At 39.3% G+C, this 20,385-nt stretch overlaps 1 protein-coding gene across 2 annotated transcripts in view; it reads left to right on the forward strand.

The window, feature by feature from the left end:
- The window catches only part of NRP1 (neuropilin 1), a 113,931-nt gene that overhangs the window by 37,853 nt on the left and 55,693 nt on the right, over positions 1–20,385 (forward strand). For both annotated transcript variants that reach the window (XM_063148625.1, XM_063148635.1), the window contains exons 3-4: positions 8,649–8,830; positions 13,302–13,529. In XM_063148625.1, coding sequence (XP_063004695.1) covers positions 8,649–8,830; positions 13,302–13,529 — 410 coding nt within the window. The remainder of the gene's footprint in view (positions 1–8,648; positions 8,831–13,301; positions 13,530–20,385) is intronic.

The following is a 20,385-nucleotide window of genomic DNA, read 5'->3' on the forward strand; positions in this document are numbered from 1 at the left end:
AGCCCACAAGGGACAAATATCTGAGTTTCCAAAGTGTGGAACTTATTTTATGTTCTGAACTTTCACAGTTTCTGTGAAAAGCTAACATCTACCTTATACTCTTAAAAGTTGAGTTCCTAAGGTTGTGATTAATATACTACATAGATTCCCCAAAGGATAATTACAAATTAATCAGTGGTTCAAACTCCCAAATGGAGTGTTATAAGGTTGCCATAACTTTAAAGCATTTCTTTTCTCCTTTCATGGAAAGAAAAAGGAGTCACAACCGATTCTGATCTCCATTTGATACAGCTCTTTCTCTGTTCTTTCGGCATTCGAGGAAGCAAACCCAAGGCTTCTCTAACTTACCAATTAGGCAGGCTTTTTAGTGAATTCAGCAGTACATGCACAGACCACTAATCCAACCACAAATCATTAAACTTGTTAGGCACACGAAAACAATGTTTGATGGATATAGAGGTGTACAGTGAGTGCGAGTGTGTATATATGCATGAGTCTCTGTATGCAAGTTATTTAGTCTAGTTCTCCTACAGAAATGTATTTGTGATTCTGTGTGAGACTTTGCAGCCCCTTCTTCCAGTCACTCTATAGCTTAGGAAAACTTCCAAGTTTCAAGTCCCTGTTAAGAAGCTTTATTTGAAACCCACAGAAGCCACTAGGAATCTTTCCATTATTTTGGGAGAAGCTAGACTGGGCTCTTATGCTCAAAACACAGTATATGGCTATCTCAGCTTCATTCCTTGCTGTTTGCAAAATTCCTGTAAGACTGCTGGCACTCAGTCTCTCTCTCCTGTCTTCACATATGTAAAATGAGAATGACAACTTTACCTCAGAGGAATGTCGCAAAGCTTCGCTTATAAACAGATTGGCATACTTGGATGAAGTTGCTGTACTAACAAGAAGTTTTCTGATTGATGGGCATCTCTTGGGAGGTCATAGAAACAAAAACAAAACCATATAGTCGAGTTTTTTGATTTTTTTTTTCTTTAAAGAGCCTATTCTTATGCATGATGGCTGTTTGCGCCATCTTTCTTCTTTCTCTTATCACCTAGGATATCTTTCCAAATATAACCATGTCAAATTAGTGGCTAAATGCTAAACTAAGCCTAGGCATAACCCTCACACTTGAAACATCCACATGAAAAGCTTGAGGTACAGTGAATAATAAGAAAGTTAGTTTTTAAAAAATGTAACTAATTCTCCAGTCTCCAAAACCCTTAGCTGTCTCAACATAGATAAAGTAACTATTAAACAACCAGTAAAAATTAGACTGCATTTCATTTTGTGAAGAACGCTGGAAAGTTGGCAAGAGGTAAGATTTTGCAGTGAAATAGGGAAGTGAACAAGTTGTAAATGACTCTAATATCTTCCAGATGGCATATTTTACTTGGGGACTGAGTTTAGAGTAATTAGAGGCATGTGAAATTCCTATAAATACTAAACTTCACCAGTTTGACACTAGAAAGCTCCTTCCTCTCTGAAGTCTTTAAACTGCTAAGTGTTTCTTTTTCCCCCACTTAAAGTGGAAGTCAAGCATTTGTAAATTTGTCTTATTTGACAGACAGAAACCTTTTCCATGAAAAGATAGCATTTTTCTTTGCCAGAAAGTTATGAACTGAAGTTTTTCACTGAAGAAGTTTAAAATTGAATGTTTCTTCCCAGAAGAGGTTTTCATTTTTATATACTGGGATCATTATATTATAATTTATTACAGTATGTGGCAAGCAGTGAAATCAGTGGAATTTACTGTAACTTCAAGATCAAGTCCTTTCATTGGTGAAATGGTTTTTGCAAATAGATGTGCTGAAGACCTTAGCAGATGAATTTTGCTTTTACTTCCCTTAGGAGATTGTAATGGTAAAATTTCAAAACCCAATCCATAACCTCTGGTTCTTCTTGGTTTTCTGCATGACAATGTTACACGCATTCCAAAAGTGAATCCTGGTGTTCTCATTTCTGTTGAAGAATTTTCCAGATTTTATTTGATATTAATAGAATAGAACCAAGTAAACACAAGGTAAAATATTCTGTCACCACTTGCACCCTCTTTAGCCATATGTCAGTGTAAACCGACTTAGATCCATTGGTATAAAGGGCCTAATCTCATTTGCAGCAGATAAAGATCTGGCCATTGTTCTCAGTGGAGCTGTACAGATAAAAGTGCAGATACAATCTTGCTTATTTGGTTCAGATCTTCAGTTCTGCCAGTCCCAGGTACTCAAAAAATATGAGCCAAAATGCAAGGAGTGTGTGATAAGATGAAGGATACTCAGATTTTAAAATGGTGATGATTGTTTTTGTTACTTCTGGGGTTTGAAATGTTATTGGTTAAGATATGAGGCATTTCAGATTCCTTTGTTCAGCAGAGAATTAAAAGCTTAATTTTAAACGAAAGTGCAAATCCCAATGCATTCAATTATTCTAGAAACCAGTGTAATAACAAGACTGCTGCTAACATTAGTTGGAATTTAACTGTTGCAGTGGGTAACTGTAGATCTTCATTGATGTCTTTGTTACATCTTTTCTCTTTTTCACTACAGCATTGTCTTGCACTAAAATAGACCCTCAGTAGTTCATTCTTAATGGAGACCCACCGTCAGTTAATGGCATTAGTAAATTACTGAACAGTGGCCAAATCCCAATGGCCTTATTCCCAGAAATCTCTTAGGCTGACAGGACCTTTGTATGAATAACTCCAGTGAATTTTGGCCCTGGGTGAACACCATAAAAACACCAGCTCACAAAAGACCAATGGAAACAAAGGCCCCCCAAACTGACAGTACATTACGAATCATTAATCGATTGCAAATCGTGCATTTAAATATCCAGCACATTAAAGAACTCTGGGATTTAGATGATCTGTTGTCTCCCTCAGGGGGCTGCATCTGCACCATGAATCCACTACAGGCAAAACCAGTTTAAAAGCTCCTGCCATGGGCACTGACTCCCACCTTCCCTTCTCATGGAGCTTGCACTGCCTGGCTCATCCTAATTGAACTGTGTGCATGTCCATCCTTGGAGGAATATCTGCTGGGCATTTTAATAGACTTGGAGAAAAAAGGGAGAGGGAGGGAAGGAGGGAAAGGAAGGAAGGAAGGAAGGAAGGAAGGAAGGAAGGAAGGAAGGAAGGAAGGAAGGAAGGAAGGAAGGAAGGAAGGAAGGAAGGAAGGAAGGAAGGAAGGAAGGAAGGAAGGAAGGAAGGAAGGAAGGAAGGAAGGAAGGAAGGAAGGAAGGAAGGAAGGAAGGAAGGAAGGAAGGAAGGAAGGAAGGAAGGAAGGAAGGAAGGAAGGAAGGAAGGAAGGAAGGAAGGAAGGAAGGAAGGAAGGAAGGAAGGAAGGAAGGAAACGACATACCCACACCAAGAGATGATTTGTAAAGATGGAGAAGGAACTCTCCATTGAGAAGATTGCAGTGTGGTACAGGAGCAAGCAGCCTGGTAGGAACACGCCATGCAGGACCCCTTGGCACTGAGCACACTGGGAAGGGGCTTAAAAAGGGAAAAAGCCCTGCAGCTCCCTTGCAACCCTTGTGCCCTGCTTAGACTTGTTGAGGTCACAGCAGTCACCCAGGATCCTCTGAGGGCTGCATGCTGCCTTCACCTCCATCAAGGTGTCTTGTGAGGCCCACATGTGAGAAATTATTTCCCCTTGGTGCGGACACCTGCCCTGACAGCCCCAGCTAGAGGGAAGGCTGGTGTGTCTTCACACAATGGGTCAGTGCCCACGAGATGGGTTACCTTACAGGAGGCCCTGGAGACTGCTCAGGCTGCGCAGAGGAAGCTCAGATGAAGAGAAATGCAACAGATGCTGAGGTTACAGGCAGAAAATCAGCCCATTCAGGGCTATGCCTAATTTTTTATTTTTTTATGGCATGTACTTCTTTTTTCTTGTTGCTAATAAACTGGGATTAAGGTTGGTGTCCCTCGAGTGCCTGCAGCTTTTAAGCTTTTAGCTCTGGGATACAGATTGCCTTGTGTCACAAGCACTGCAGTAAATCCCACACCTCTAACCCTCAGTAACTAATGGGGCACAAAGCCACAGTGCAGAACAACTTGAAGCTCTTTATTTAGATTTCTTCTTGCGATGCCTTCTGTTCAACTGAAGTGGAGACTTGTGAGGAATAAAAAAAAAATCTTTATAAAATAAAGGCAAAAGAAAGATACATACTAAGAAGAAAATTTTCAGAACCAAAGATAGTCTTAACAAGGTGGATAATTCATGTCAGGGAGAAAATTAGCAGCTTGGTTGGGTGTGGAATCAGAATGATAAAATAAAGAAACACTTGGGAAATTTTTTCATCCTAACAGGTGAATAGCCAAAGTATTCATAACAACCATATAGATCACAGTAGGCTGCAGAAAAATATGGTATACTTGGATGTAAATTATAGTTTTATATATTTCACTGACTGTTTCATAAAATTAAATGGCAGATATTTAGATTTCATCTGAGTTCTGCCTATTTCTTGAGAAGGAGTTTTTTAAGGAAAAAGGCAGGAGATGTCACTGCCCTGGTAATAGCAAATGTGTAGAAGCAGAGTGTAGCTTGGCAGAATGGCTGGGTTCAGGAGCAGGCAGGGCTTTCCAGCACTTGCACCTCACTTTCTGCAGTACAACACGCAATGGTGCATTTCAGGGTCTCCAGCATGTTCAGAACTGAACCCCTGTATAAGCACTGTTACCACTTACTAGAAACTGGTACTAGAAAATTCACCAAAATTTGAATTCTGCAGCTCTTTATGTTTTTCACTGCCCAGGGCTCATTTTATGGGTATTGTTTGGCCTTTTCCTTAAAACCATAACTTACACTTTCCAAAAAAGAACGAGTTCTTTGCAATTCCTTAAAGACATTGTAGAGGAATTCGAGATTCCCTTATCTTTGCACTGGGAATGTCTCCCAGGCATGGCTTTACTAAACCATAAAATTAGGGCTAACTAGCATGCCTGCGCAGGCAGCAGCTGGGAGGAGCAGGAAGTGTGTGTGAGCTCTTGCACGGCTGTTCATCAGTCTCCCACCCAAAAGCCTTGCACGCTACAGAGGGTGCAAACAGAAATGGGATATCTGGAAAGACCCAGGCAAGCAAAAAGGGAATGCTTTTTGCACCATGGCAAAGCGGCTCCATGAACATATTCACTGATTGTCCTCCCTGCTGGGCAGGCATCTCCTGTTTTCACATCTGAACTCATGCTCAAGTCTTTCACCCAAAACTGCACTCAGTGGCTAGCACCATGTTTATATTTACATCTCTCTGCCATAAGCCCTAAAGGACTATAAAATTACGAGAAATATTTGCCACACCATTGACAGCAGTAACTGAGTGAAGAATTGCCAAATGGGAAATCCAAATTTGCAAACTCAGTATTCTGGGCTGGGTGCCAAGTCTGTCTGGGTGCTGCGGTGGTGACACATTCAGTCTTCTCACAGGGATGCCAACATGCCAACTGTATCCCTGGCACAGCATCTTCTGACAAACTTATGGAAAAGAACTGCTACCAAGTCCAGAGGGACATGCAAGCTGCTTTCTGAGCTTCCTTGGCAGCAACTCCATTTCCAAGTTGTGACTGTACTTTCTCCTATTTACAAGACCAGTTGTTTGTGATATGCTGTGGTCTCTGGTAGGATTTTGAAAAGTGCAAAAATGACAGCAGGATGTTGGTTTCCAAGTATAAATTAGTAAAATGCAGAGTAATTTTATTTCTCTGAGAAAAAAATAATATAGATACTCATTTACTGCAGCCCAGATATCATATGTTGCCACCAGTGTGGGAGAATCCAAATCCATTTGTTAGCTGCCAAAAGTAAAACATGATCATTAGAATATGAAGGTTGTGGGGCTGATCTCTAAAGCTTCCTCTTTCCAAATTGTTCTTCTTACCCTTTGTCTCACAGCTAAACTTCTTCACTGTCTGTCAGTAATTTTTCAAAATGAAAGAAAAAAAATTGAAAAATCCTCCAATCTTCCATGGGGCTACATGACCTCTAACTTGCAAAAATCCATTAGAAGAAAGCCTTTTAGTAACCAAATTGTGTCATTTACAACTGCACAGCAGCCAGGAAGAGCACCATAAATTACGATTCTGTCACTATAGCAGACAATGGAAAGTGTGGGCAGGCTATTGCTATAAAGGAGGAAAACTAGGAGAGTGATAGAATTTAATTTAAATGGGGGTTTTTTGCCTAATTTACTTCATATAATAGCAAAATTGGTACTTACAGGTTAGGGTTTTTTTGGCTGTATATGGAAGCAAGACTATAGCGAGACTATATAACATTGTTTATTTTTAAGGTGTACCAGAATTAAAGCACCAAATCCAAGCCTTTTGAATTTTATCTCCTTTATATATGAAGCAAAAAAGAATGTAAAATTTGCTTAGCATTTTTATTTAATTTTTTTTTCATACCATTTTAAAATTTGTGTACTGTTGAAACTTGAGCAAAGAATGGTGCAAATAATGTCACCATGGGGTAAATGGAGCAAAGACTGTCACTGAGATGCTGTGGGTTTATGTGGTTACTCTTTCTTTTTAACAAGCAGCTGATTATTTGGAGAAAGATTGTCTTGTTAAAAATTTTCAGCATACTTTTTTTCCTAAAATATAAAAATCAGTACCATGTATCCCTGAGTACTTTCAATATGTTTTGCAGGGAACCCAGAGCTGGCATTTATAAAGATATTTTTGAGAAGGGAAAATAAAAAACAAACCAGACAAAACCCCAACAATTCTGAAGTCTCTTTACAGCTAATCTCCTTACTTTTAAATCCTGTTATACACATACCATAAAGACATCATAGAAAGAACAGAAGTCTAATTTTAAAAAGTACAGGCTACTTAAGTATCTGTAAAATTATCTCAGAAATGCATATTTCCACTTTGTATTTCCACCAGTCTGCACTGGGACAGTGAAGCTAGTGAGCTGAGCAATTGCTACTAGAAAAACCAAATACATAAGAAGAAATGCAGTTAGCACAATATTTCACATATGTTAATGCTTACAGTTCCATCAGTGTCAGCTTTATTTTCTATTTGATATACACCAAAGCTGGCACGCAATTTTAACTGATGAGGTAATGTCATTTTTAATTTAAGGAGCCTTAAGCTGTCCACTTTAACTAGTGATATCATCTTTGCAGCTGTCTCACAGGACTTCATGTAAACATAAGTAATGTGCCCTGGATGGTTTGGAGCAGAGTTGTTAAAAATGACATTGGTCATCATGAAGACATTTTTTTTCCTTTGATCTCTTTAAAAATGCCAGACACACTTTATTGTCCTGTCATTTTTAGCTCTTCCTTGTATATTAATATGCTTGGAACATTTCAGTTAGCATAACAGTAGAATATAAAGGTCTAAACAAATTAATGGCAACATTTTAATGTCAGTCGTAGTAAGATAATGAAAAGTAAATGAGATTGTCTGGCTAACAGCAACATGTTAAATGAAAGGGCAGTGTGGCTGAGACACAGAGGCAGCAGCAGGGAAAAGCCTTTTGCTGCTGCCTGCAAGAGTCACAGGACACAACCCAAGCTCCAAATGCCACCACTTTCTAGGAGAAGATAAAACTGCTTCTACAGATTGGGTCTCATCCTCCTTCCTGTCTGGGGTCAATGAAATCATCTGCTAATAAAACTCAAGACCAGACCTGTCTCTGCACCTGCAGTTCTCCCTCCCTTCATTCTCTTGTATTCCCTGGGCTGGTTTAGCACCTCAGCCTGCTGGGCTTGCTCTCCTCAGCCCTTGAACACCAAATCTGTCACAGCAGACACTGCACATTGGCGTCTCCGGTGACAGGGCTGAGGAGCCCTGAAGTGTTGCTCACAGGCAAACTTTTACTACCAATCATTTTTTGGTTATTGCACGATTTTGCTTATACAGTCTAAGGTTTGATGTAAATCATCACTGAGGTTTTTAGCCCTGTCTGTCCAGTAATCACATGCTGTACAATTATGAATGTGGCAACGTGCACTTCTTGATTCAAATACCTAAGCAAAGGTGATTTGTATTGAAACAATTTTTGACTGAGAAAAGCCAAGTGCTGTGACTGACTTGTGGATTTTGTGATGTGCTCTAAACTGTTTGTCCAGATAACAAGGAAAAGAACAGATTTTTCTACCACTGATCTGCAGCATTATGGAGTTTTGAGCAAAATCTAATGTTTAGGGATTTATTTATTATTCTGTGGACATATGTTTGGAGGACAGCATATGGAAATCAAAGCATTGTTCATAAAGAGCTACAGCCAAGAAGACATTTTTGAATTCATAACAGAACTTCACAGTTTGAAAAGAATGCTATGCATTATGTATTGATAACAACACTACACAGACAAAGGAACACAATTTAATAATACAGAATTGTGCTCGTGAGATTCCTTTTTTTTTTTTTTTGTTAATTGGTTACTTTAGCTGACATTGTCTGCAAGCATAATGGACACCATTCTTCCTAATAGTTCCATGTTGCCAGATGATGTCTACAGACATAATGTAGTCCATTTTAATTATTTCATTTTGCTTACATCTTTCAGCATAATGCATTTTCCAAGCAAGCTAGCATTTTTCTTGATTATCTATGTTGTGTTATGGTTTCTAAATTAATTAGGTCTCCTTCTTTCCTGGAAGTTAAAAGTTTCTTCCTTCCATTTATCTACCAGGTATGATTATGTTGAAGTGATTGATGGAGATAATGCTGAAGGACGCTTATGGGGAAAGTACTGTGGAAAAATTGCTCCCCCTCCTGTAGTGTCTACAGGACCATATCTTTTTATTAAATTTGTTTCTGACTATGAGACACATGGAGCAGGATTTTCTATTCGTTATGAAGTTTTCAAAAGAGGTAAGAAACTATTCATTTTTACATTGTTCATTGTGATTTTTACTTGCATCAGGAAGTTCACCTTAATTCTTTGGAATGGGGAAAATGCATGAAAATGCTTGAAAGAGAAAATCTTATTACCCTAGTCATTCCAAGGTGGGGTGTGTGTTCAGTGGGTATAAATCATCATGAATCCAGTGGGTCAGCTGTGTCTGAAGGTTGACTCCTCTGCATGAAATATGGTAGTTTTCGTCAGCTGTTTGTTTCAACCATCTTAAAACCATTAACTTTATTGCTTTCCTTTTTTTTAATAATAATTACTGTATGATTTACAGTGTTACTGCCTCAACAGCACTGCCTCAACCTTCTGAGTCCCAGGGTTATTTTGGTTAGTGCTTTGCTCTGTGCTCCCAAGGGATAGCTGTGGGCTCGAAGGGACCCGAGTACACGTGGGCAGCAGATGATGTTGCTGCTGCTTTCACAAATCATGTTTGGGAGGTAAAGGAGAGGAGCAGCTCACGCTGATGAGGCACGGCCTGCTGGGTACTCGTGCCAGGAATTAGTGCCAGTGAGCACAATTAGTTTTATGGGGCACAGAGAAACAGAGAGTGCAGGATTAACCAGACAGAGAGACACTCCCTCTTTTATAACACTCTTCCTGAATCAATAGCTGGAAGGGCTGTAAGGTCACTCTTTTCGGCATACATCTTCTCTACAGCTGGATGGAGAGTAATAATTCATATATTCCATTCCTGGAGAATACAGGACCAAAACTCATCATATATGAAAAGACAATAACATTCATTTTATAGGAAAGAAAATTGACTTCAACATCAATGTTTAGGGTCATATTCACAGAAGCAGCTCAAAACTTCAAATTTCCAATGCACACCACTCCCAGTCAGTGCCCCATTTTCAGAACCAGTGCCCAAGTCCCTTTTATGCACCTACACCAGAGCCAGATTTTTAGCTGTGTTCAGCACACACTCTTGGTGGCAGCTGTACTGTTAATGAGGAGAAACACAGTAGTGAAGCCTCTTTTCAATTGCCATTGCTGCTCTGCACAGTGCTAATTGGGGCCACAGACCTCTTGTTCACCATCTTCCCTGTCTGTAAATCCACTCTTGACTCCCAGAAATTCTTTTGCTGACCTTCAGGGTCACATTTTCTGAAAGAATTCAGCATCCAAATGACACCAAGCTTTCCTGAAAAAATATCTCTATTTATTTTGATATCCTTTGGAGCTTAAACTCTTGAAAATGTGTTCTAACGTTTCTCAGTGCTTATATATGCAGTACCATCTTTCATGAAGAACAAGGCTGAAACACAAGAGGAAGTGAAAGAATGATCTGTGAAACAATCTATTTTAGTAACTAAACCCTTTCAAGAAAAAAGTTTTATTTATTTCCTGACAGTGTAGTGACAATTCAGAACTCTGACAGGAACATTGTGTTTATTTCCTTGTGTGGTCATTTACATGCCTCAAAGATGCACATTTACCATGTTAAGATGGCATTATGAATGTGATTTTACACACATGGAAGTCAGGAAACGCAAAATTATGGCTCCCAGAGCAACTTTAACTCCAGTTCATTCCACATAAACTGTATATTAAGGCAGGACAGTTATCACCATGCCGTGTTAGAAAATGCCATGTGTACACAACGGATACAAATTATCATTGCTGTGGGAACACAGCCCTATTTAACTTCTCAAAAAATTCATATATGCTGTACCAGTTTTGCATTTTAATATCTGTGCCAAATAAAGCAGTTCACCCTTTTGCACAGGTGAAAGGTGAAGCTCAGCTGCTCACACCGGACAAGTATGTCTGGTTTAGCATATTCACAACTTAGCTCATCATTTCCCAGGTATGGGAAGAATGATCCCAAGCCCAAGGTCCTGTGATGCTGAGCTGAAGGCTGAGCTTCATTCCAGCACATAATCTATTTTTGCCCATTACTCTTTACTTCTCATTCATCTCTGTAGCCAGAGAGACACTGAAGAAGTTGTAAAGCTAAAACAGGACTAAAACATGAAACACATTTTGCCCAACACTTAGCCCACATGAAATGTGCATCATTTTGGCTTGGGCAGACATTCTATTTTAGGGTGCATGAGTGACGTATTCACTAGGAAAGGATCTACACAGTTCACATTCAACATTCCTAACTTTAGTCAACTAAATTTATGGTGCAAACTGAAAGAAAAGAAAGTGTCAACCAAGAAGGTAAATTATTTTTTGGCTCAGTGACACCCACAGATAGCAGATTAAATTATCCCCAATGTCATCTCTTTTTCTTTGCTTTCTCTGTTGCCTCCTCTCTGTATTTCCTTCACTTCATATCTCTTCCTTTGTTTCATGCACATGTGCACATGCAGTTTCTCCACCTCAGAAGTATCTACTTTTGGTGTCTCCACTGGAACCTTTTCTGCAAGTTTTCCATGCACATTGGCCCACGGAGTTCCTTGTAGCCTCAGTATTGATGTAATTCCTGCAGCTGCTTCACAGTGTCAGTAAAGGGTCAAAATCTTTGGAGGGCATTTTAGTGAGAAAGCACCCCTGAAAACAGTTTCAGTTTCTTGCACCAGATTGATTCAAACATGTTTAAAATAAAGCAAGCTGGCATCAAGACACTATGTGTGAGTGTAAGAGCCTGACGATTGCACACTCTCGGAGCCAGGATCTGGCTGTATTTAATAAAGCAATAATGATCCTGGCTTACATTTTATATTACATCTTTTATTGGATTCCAAGAGGAGTACAGAGCACTTTATACTATGAATGGCATAGCAAAGCTATTTTATCCTGGAACAGCAGCTACTGGTGGGAGTGAAGAGCAACAACCAGAATATAACCCTCCCCTACATGACAAGGAGACAAGGGAATGACAGGGAGAGAAGAGGAATATTCAACTAATGTGTAAGGGGGTGATTTAATTATAGGCAAAATGTAATTTCCCAAATTGGAATGGGTCAGGTTACATGAGCATCAATATCCACATCTTCCAAAATATGCCATGAAGTGTTCTGAATATTGATGTGATAGCTCAAGAATTTCCTCTCAGTGTCTGTTGAAGGGCAAGGATACCTGAACTGAGTAAATTCATTCAGACCTCTCTCTTGAGTGCTGAATTTAGCTGGGAGTTGGCCAGATCTGTGGGGGGTAATATGTTTGGCACATTCACAATGAAAACATTTTCTAGAGTGAAATAAGAGTATTCATATATGCAACAAGCCAGACTGTTTTCCTTCAATGATCTGTATTAGGCATTGGAAATCCTCTAAGGCTGCTGACTACAGTCTCTAAGGATGCTGGGCATCCTCATCCAGATTGGGGCCTCACACACATTGTCCTCCAGCACAGACCTGCCTGTTGCCACCAAGCTCTCTCTCTGTGTCCTTCCTCTCCTCCATGTCTGAGGACCTTCATTTGAGTCATGCTACTCAAACTCCCCAGGCCAGCTGATATCCACCAATGCCCCAGTCCTGTAAATCACTCTATTAAATCTGGAGTGTCAAAAGGCAGATCTTGTGGGAGGATGTGTGGGCAGTGCCTGCAGCTGACTTGTGAGTACATCTGCAGGTGTGGGTTCCACAGAGGGGATTCCTGAGGGACCTGAATAAAGGAGAAATGAGATCCGTCAACAAGAGAGAGACTCCAGTTTGTCCCCTGTACTCACAAAGGCAAATCCAGTGACCTGGCCTTTTATACCCTCACATCTTCACTGCCAGTTTCCTGCTCCACCAAGGGCACTGTTTGGAGCATCCCATTATGCCATGGTGGGAACATCAGGGAAAGCTGGTGTGTCAACACTGACATTAGGTGACTTCTAGCAACACTGCCTGCAATCACACAGTTTATCATGCCCACACTAACAGCAACATTTTACTGGTGCACCTGTGTCAACACCACTCAGAATGAGTCACTCACCCTCCGTACATGTACGAATTACCTTTCACATTTAGTTTGTCAAGGAGGCATAGGTCACATCTGGCAGAGTCACTGAGTCAGTGCTCCGGGAATCTGAAACCACTACTCCCTCTACTGAATTCACTCACCCGCTTTTGTAAAAAGTTCTATTTCACCAATAAAAGCCTGTCAGCCATAAGATTTAAAGATTTGAGCTTGAAGGGGCTATAATTATTTCTCTAGGGCTCTGTCGAGATTTCTGCAGCTTACACTTTCATTGTTCCCACATGACTTTGTATTTGTCATAATTTTTTCTAGAGCTGGTACAAGTTTTCATATTGTTCCATACAAATTGAAAATTGAAGATCAGACAGTATATGTGGATTGGGCTTTAAATGACTGACTATCAATAATAGGAACAAGCTGGCTGAATGATTAATGCAGCGATTAAAATGAGGTGTTTCATTGAAAAGCCACCTTTGCTGCTGGAGAGACAATACAACCTAATTTGTTTTCCAGCTAACTGCTTTGCTTAGTAGCACAGTGTTAACCCCGTTGATTTTTCTCCTTCTCCTACAGGACCTGAATGTTCCAGAAACTTTACTTCATCAAGTGGAGTGATAAAGTCCCCTGGATTCCCTGAAAAATATCCCAATAGCCTTGAATGCACTTACATTATCTTTGCACCAAAGATGTCAGAGATTGTACTGGAATTTGAAAGCTTTGAGCTAGAACCTGACTCAAATACTCCAGGGGGAGCTTTCTGTCGCTATGACCGATTGGAAATCTGGGATGGATTCCCTGATGGTAAGAGAAAAATGAACTGTAATATGCATAACCATTACTATAGAGTGGCCTGCAGAAGGCATAGTCCCATTTTTTAAACTGTCATGCTAGAGAGATCCTTGCTTGATTTATGTGAAGTGAGTTGAATTAAAAAGAAATGGAGAAAATGCTCTGTAAATTCATTCAGTAAAGCATATAATAGTGTGAATGATTTTTTTTTTAAATGAAATATATTCAGCTTTAACAGTTGGCTTAGCAGAAACCTCTGTGTTCAGTGGTAATATGTGATGAACCTCCTACACTAAAATAAATTAAATGTGAAGTCTTATAATAATGAGTCCTCAAATTTTCACAGCTAACCCAAGAGTATAGTCCAGACATTTCCAACAAATTGCAGAAACTGGACTCCAGGTACTGACCCTCTGGCTTGCAGAGGAATTGTGTTACAGACCAGCTACCAAAGCAGAGAATCTCTTTGCCAGAGAAAATGTGGTGTCCATGCAGTTGAAATCATAGTGACTAAACAATTACCCAGGTCAGTAAACAGTCACTGAGTTATTCATTCAGGTGACTTCAGTGCCTGGGCACTGCAGGGTTCCTCCATTATGGTGATCTCTCCTCCAACAGTTTAAGCAAATCCAAAGGTTTTATCTTAATTTGTTAATTTATAATCTCTGATTAGATGGCCTCATGTGTCAGGGTGGGTGTGTTGGGTACTCTTCTGGAATGTCTCTGCCATCTCAGTAATTTTCCATTTAGTTGTTGACCACACTTGACCTTGTGCACATTCGCTAAGTGCATAGCTAGATATTAGCTAACCCATAGAGCCAGAGAGCCCTCATTTCACCTTCTGTCCAACCCCACATCCCTGTTTTACACTGAGTCTGACAAATAAAATAGCTACATGATTTCTCTGTGTTTTTCATGTACAATCTTGGGTCTGTAAGATTCAAATCTCCCCTAGGCAGGGCAGCCATGTATCAATTCTCCAAGGACCCAGAGCCAAAGGCTGCATCTCCAGCCTAAAAGGGATTGTTCAAGCTGAATCCCCAACCTTTAGGGTGCCCAAATGCCTATATGAGCTGTGTGGAAACAGCTATGTAAAGCTGATTATTAGTGATGCCTTTTTTCACTGTTTCTATGTTTGGCATAAGCTGATAAAGAGAAGCATCTTGAAGCTGTCCTTTTTCTTCTTAATTTTTAATTTGTAGCAAAGTTCAGTGACTGAAGATTTACGTTGTTTGTATAGGACACTAATTACAACTATTTCAGTTTTCCACTAGTGTGATAACCCATATTAATAGATTATTTTGGTTTGTTTTATGAATAGCAGCAGCAGTTTCTACAAACTGCTAATCCTACATTAATATTTGATTTAAATGAAACTATAACTTAAGGAATATACTTTAATAATGCATTAAAACTTGACTGTTTTCCTAAATAAATCCCCAGTATAATTTTGCTTAAAGCTTCCATTGATGCTGCAAGAAATATATGTCTTTTAGCATATATTTGTGCTTTTTTTGTTCATATTTTATGCTTAATGGGTTTATCATGGCTCTTTTGAGTCCATTTCAATAATGAGTGAAGAAAGATCCATAACAGTAGCAAAAAGACTATTTAGCATTTAATGCCTCAATTAGAAAAACAATATTTTAATAGTACAATAATGGTGTCTGGAACATTTAATAATAGGTTTATTTGTATATAGGCCAAATCTGTCCTGTAGAGCTTGCATTTAAACTGATATTTGAAAAGATGATCCAGTAAATCAATTTATGTGTAATATAACCAAAAAGAAATGCATTATCATCAATGTAGACAGTTTCAAAGCAGTAATTTCCTGGTTCAAAAAAGTGGCTGAACCATACTGAAGACCAATTATCAACAGGCATTATCAGCCTTCTGCAAACTGTCTCACAAACTCTCTGCACTGAAAATGATCCTGACATCCACTAAGGGTACTTGCATGCTTACTTGTAAATATTCAACAGAATTTGTAGGCTGGAAAAATGTTTTCTTTGATATAAACTGTTGGAGGTTGCAGCAGTTGTAGGAAAAATGTTTGCTGCATCATTTCACTGTAGAATGATCCTCAGCCAGCAGTCAGTCTCTCTTGTTTCACTTAACACTACAAAGAAAGAGGGAGTGTGATTGCTTTTCTATAAATGCATCACAGGATGAATCCCTGGGAGGGAGAACTATTTCAACTGAAGAGCAAAGCTGGCACAGGAAACCACTGGTACAACCTGGCCCTCAGTTCACGACAGAGAATGTCTGGATACTGGAGAATATATATAGAGAGAGTATCTGGGGGAAAATAAATCTAACTTGTATCCACATGAAAATAGTAAATTTCTACACAATGGTAATTAGACAATATGGTTCCCTTTGATGGAGGGAGTCAGTCTTTGAGCCATTTGTCCATTTCCCTTTAGTCTGAGCAAAAGTATTCTGCATTAACTGATATTAACTAATATGGTTGTGTGCATTTCTTATTTGCTGGTGTACTCCCTTGCACAGTTTTATCACACATCAATTTTCACTTTCCCAAGAAACTCCTAAGCATGATTTGGAGGACAGTGAGAGCCAGGGATCATTCTCAACAGGCAAGCTGGACTTGGCCAGGCAGTAAGAGCCCCATAGGAGCAAGTTGTGTCCCTCTCTTAGTCTGGTCCCAGGAGCAGTCCCTGTGACTGGCTGCAGGTCCAGAGGGTGTCCCCTGGCCCACTCAGTTTAGTGATATATCCACAGAAAATGAAGTCATTTTTCTTTGTTGTAATGCATTGCTGCTCACATGCCCAGTTGTGTTAAAGCTGATGTTGCAGTGATATAAACATGACAGAAGGGGTTTTTAATATATGGGAAAAATGTTTATCCCTCAGTTCACATCCCCTGCTTCACAGGATCAATGTGGTTTCCTGGGATGATGGCAGTATTGTGAGAACAGTTTTTTGGAAAATTTTATTGCCTCAACTACAGCAGAATTAGGTGGACAGCACCCTGAACATGCATCTCTGGAAAACAGGCATGAGCATTTGAGCCAGGCACAGCTGGTCCCTCTGTTCCCAGCAGGGAACAGCATCCCACTCTGACCTGTTCCAACATCTACTTTAGGGACCTCTGCAGTGTCTTGTCTCATTGACTGTAGTGAAAGCTATGAATCCCTAAGTCAGATGTAAACTTCAGCCTAAGTTAGAGCAGATGAAATCCAACATAAGTAGAAAATGTTCCCACTATAGAATTTAATAAGCTACAGTCCATAGAGAACAGCAGAAAATAAATTTGCTGTTTTATACGGTTGTGATTATATTTTCCTTCCTTCCCCCCTCAAAAAGAAAAAAAATAGAGAAGAGAAATGGTCTTTTAAACAAATTTTCAAAATGATGATTAAAAGGATATGTCAAAGTCAGTAAGCATACATTTACATTTTACTTCTACATAATTTCTATTTCACTGATGGGATACAATTTTCTGTTAGAGAATTTGACAGCAACTGTAACAGTCATTCAAAAAGATGTAAATCCTGAAATGCTCTGTCACAATCATGGAGTCCTCAGCCTACCTGGCTGTCCTTTCAGTGGATTGAAGCTGGCAAGTGCTGACTATTTGCTACTTGGTTCTACAAAATACGTGCTTATCTTTGAAGCATGTGAACAGTTAGAGTGCCTTCAAAAGGAATTCACCAAGGACCCTTACAGGACTGAAGTTAAACAGTGGTGTAAGTGTTTTGCTGTTTCAAGAGGGGAATGCTAGGCATTCAGGAATGTCTCAGACCTGGCATTTTGTTTCAGGGAAAAAAACCCTGTTGAGGAATATCTGAGAACTGCAGGTGCTTGTTGCAAATATCGTACAGAAAAGGGACCATGGTTTGAAAGAGATAACAGGTGGATTTAGAGCAGCAGAGTGAGTAGATCTCAGGGCAGAAAGATATGATTTTGCATGAATAAACCAGATACCAAAAATATCTTTGCCCAAGGCACAGATATATCTCAGCCAGCATCTGCTGAGAACACTCCATTGATGACTTTGAAGAAAAATAGCCCACTCAAGAGGAGGACGAGCTTTAGTGATGAATTGCACATATTCATCATGCAGCTCTCTTTGAAGCTCTATAGGCTGTCTACTAGAGCTCAAACGTAATTTAAAGAAGTTTACATATGGTTTGAGAACCACAGCCTAAGCATTGCTGCTTCAGTCAATACCACAAGAGCTTCCACTGAATTACAGAGCAAAGCAGAATGCTTTACTGCAGTCATTAACATCAGTGCAAATGAAGGTTGCTATTAATCTAAGTGTGTTTCTCCTGTTGTGGTTGCTTTCTACACTCTTGTGAGAAGCCATTAAGATCTAAGAGCATACACAAGCTCAGTGTAGTTGACTGCTGGAATGCAAAGATGGAATTAATTTTTTGGTTGTTTCTTCTTCAGCATCCTAAATTGTGTGCAAATGTTTTTTCAATAAAAATCATAGTGATGTGAAAATACTGTCCACAACATACGTGCAAGCTTATAAAAAATAGCTTGAAAATTAAATACATGGCTACTTAACATAACATTTGTTTTAATATTTTAGAAGTCTGATATACTTTTTTTCCTTGCTTTTGTTTTTTTTGGGGGGGCATTCTTAGCCTAATTCCAAAAAGCTAATATTTCAGCTAAATGCATAAATGTGTATTTCAGTAATATTTAGAATTTCCTCATATCAATATTTTTGTGCAGAAGGGCAAACAATGGTAAAGAAAGGAAGAATCAGTAAGGATAAGGTTTCTGCTTAGTCTTGAACCACCAGCCACTTACTACATATTCTGCACTCTGATCTGTAAACCTTACAAAATACTGATTGAGACTAATCAAGGATTTATTCAAGCTATAGAATTAGATTCTGCATTTTGGGAAATGCATGCAAAATAGGTTTCTTAGTTGTCCCTCCATCTGTTAACCAGAAAGTTACTCAGTTTTACATTGTATGATACTGTGTCAGTGAAAAGAGGAGCCAAGGTCTCAGAAGTTGCTACAGCAGCCAGATGAGGTGGCTGGCTCACTGAAAGGCCTTTGCTCTGCAGGTAGTGTAGAAGCATCCTTGAGTGAGGACACAATCCAAGTGACATTTGGAGTATCCCTTACTGAGGGAAGCTGTCATAGCAACAGGATGGTCCACAGTTAGAGGCTGGCCTAGTCACTTTTCAGCACCTTCTGCCCCAAAATTCCCATTTAGAACTCTACACAGTCTAATATGAAATCCCATCTCATTTCCTAAGGAATTGTCAGGAAGATGGTAAAACATAACCAGTGGCATAGTCTGCCTAAACAGACAGCAGTCTCAACCCTGAATGATTCCTCAGATGGGTTTCCTGCACAGCATTTATTTGATGTGGTGACACACGAAATATTTGATAATTTATTGTCATTCAAAAGTTTCCAATACTTGAATGAAAAAAAATAATAGAAGGGAGGAACTTTGTATTAGTATCTATGGAAGAAGGAGAATTTCTATTTCATCCGGTTGTGCTCAGATCAATATCGTATTAGCTCAGCAGGCTAAGGTTTACACATTGCACAAAAAAATTCAATACCTCTTTGTGTCATATTCTGCACATTTTTGGCACTTGCATCCACATAGCTGGCAAAGGGAATAGTACTGTGATGGCAGGGCCAATCTGTTGAGGACTCAAATGCATAATCACTAAATATGTCTTAAAAATTATAAACCAGTGAGTCATGGGGAATCTTAAAGCCTGTCTGCTTTAAACAAAGTTCTCTTCTGTTTGTCCTTTCAAAGAGGCTTCCCTACAGGAAATGGGAGGAGGGAGGCTCAGAGCACCATAACATGGTAGCCTTATCCTCCTTATATTCTTGCAGCTCAGAGCACCATCAGCAGCAATAATCTTGAAAGCCATTCTGAGAAAGAGCAGGATCAGAGCTGTTTGCACACAGAAAATGCAAAAAAAAAAAAAAAAAAAAAAAAAACAAACCAAAAACCTGCAGCACCTGGAATGTGGGGGCATTATTTTATATTTTTTAAAAGCCACTAATGGTACCAGTCTAAATAAATTTCTCTCTCTGAAAAATTAAACCATGAAGCTTCAATGATTTCTAGGATGAGGAAGAATTCAATTCATATCCTGTATAGGATGTTTTATTCTATCAATGCTGCATGGAACAACAACCTTAGTGAAAAAAGTCTGAATTGGCAGGTATTTCAAATGCCATGGGATTGCCAAGGCAACTGAAAAGTAACTGTGGCCAGAGTATGGATAGAAAAGCACATGCTGGCAACAAGAGCTATAACATCTGAGCTCCCTCTTTCTGGCAACTCTAGGGCCTTACAGAAATGTGTAGCTTACATAAGTAAGTATTAAGTTATTCCAAGCTGGAACTGTTTTACTTGTTGGAAAATGCCAATAAAGGACTAGAAAATTATGTTAGCTGTAGATTTTCTTTGAACTGTGAATAATTAGGATATCTAAACATTTTACATTTTAAACTGAAAGTGTAATGGACTTCCTAGAGAAATGACAAGGTGTTAATTTAAGCCTGGAAAGCCAGTGGTGCAAGCATTAGAATGGCGCCTCATGATTATTTTCATGATTGACTCCATGGGTGGGTTTTAGCATTATCTTCTCTTATTGTTTGTAAGCACAGATGTACCACCATTCCACAGCCTAGGGACCTATCTGTAGGGAATGCTCAAGTGCTAGAAGGCCACATATGTTGGTTGTGAATTGAGTAGCTTAATTAAGGAAAAAGATTATCTCACTGCCCAGGAAATGTTGAAAAATACCAAAATCTGGTTTATACAGTATTAACATAAAGAGAGATCATGTAACTGTGTATGTGTGTGTGTATTCTGTGACATGAAGGTATACTTAAGAAAT

The sequence above is a fragment of the Melospiza melodia genome, chromosome 1 (assembly GCF_035770615.1).
Source record: "Melospiza melodia melodia isolate bMelMel2 chromosome 1, bMelMel2.pri, whole genome shotgun sequence".
Taxonomy (NCBI): Eukaryota; Metazoa; Chordata; class Aves; order Passeriformes; family Passerellidae; genus Melospiza; species Melospiza melodia.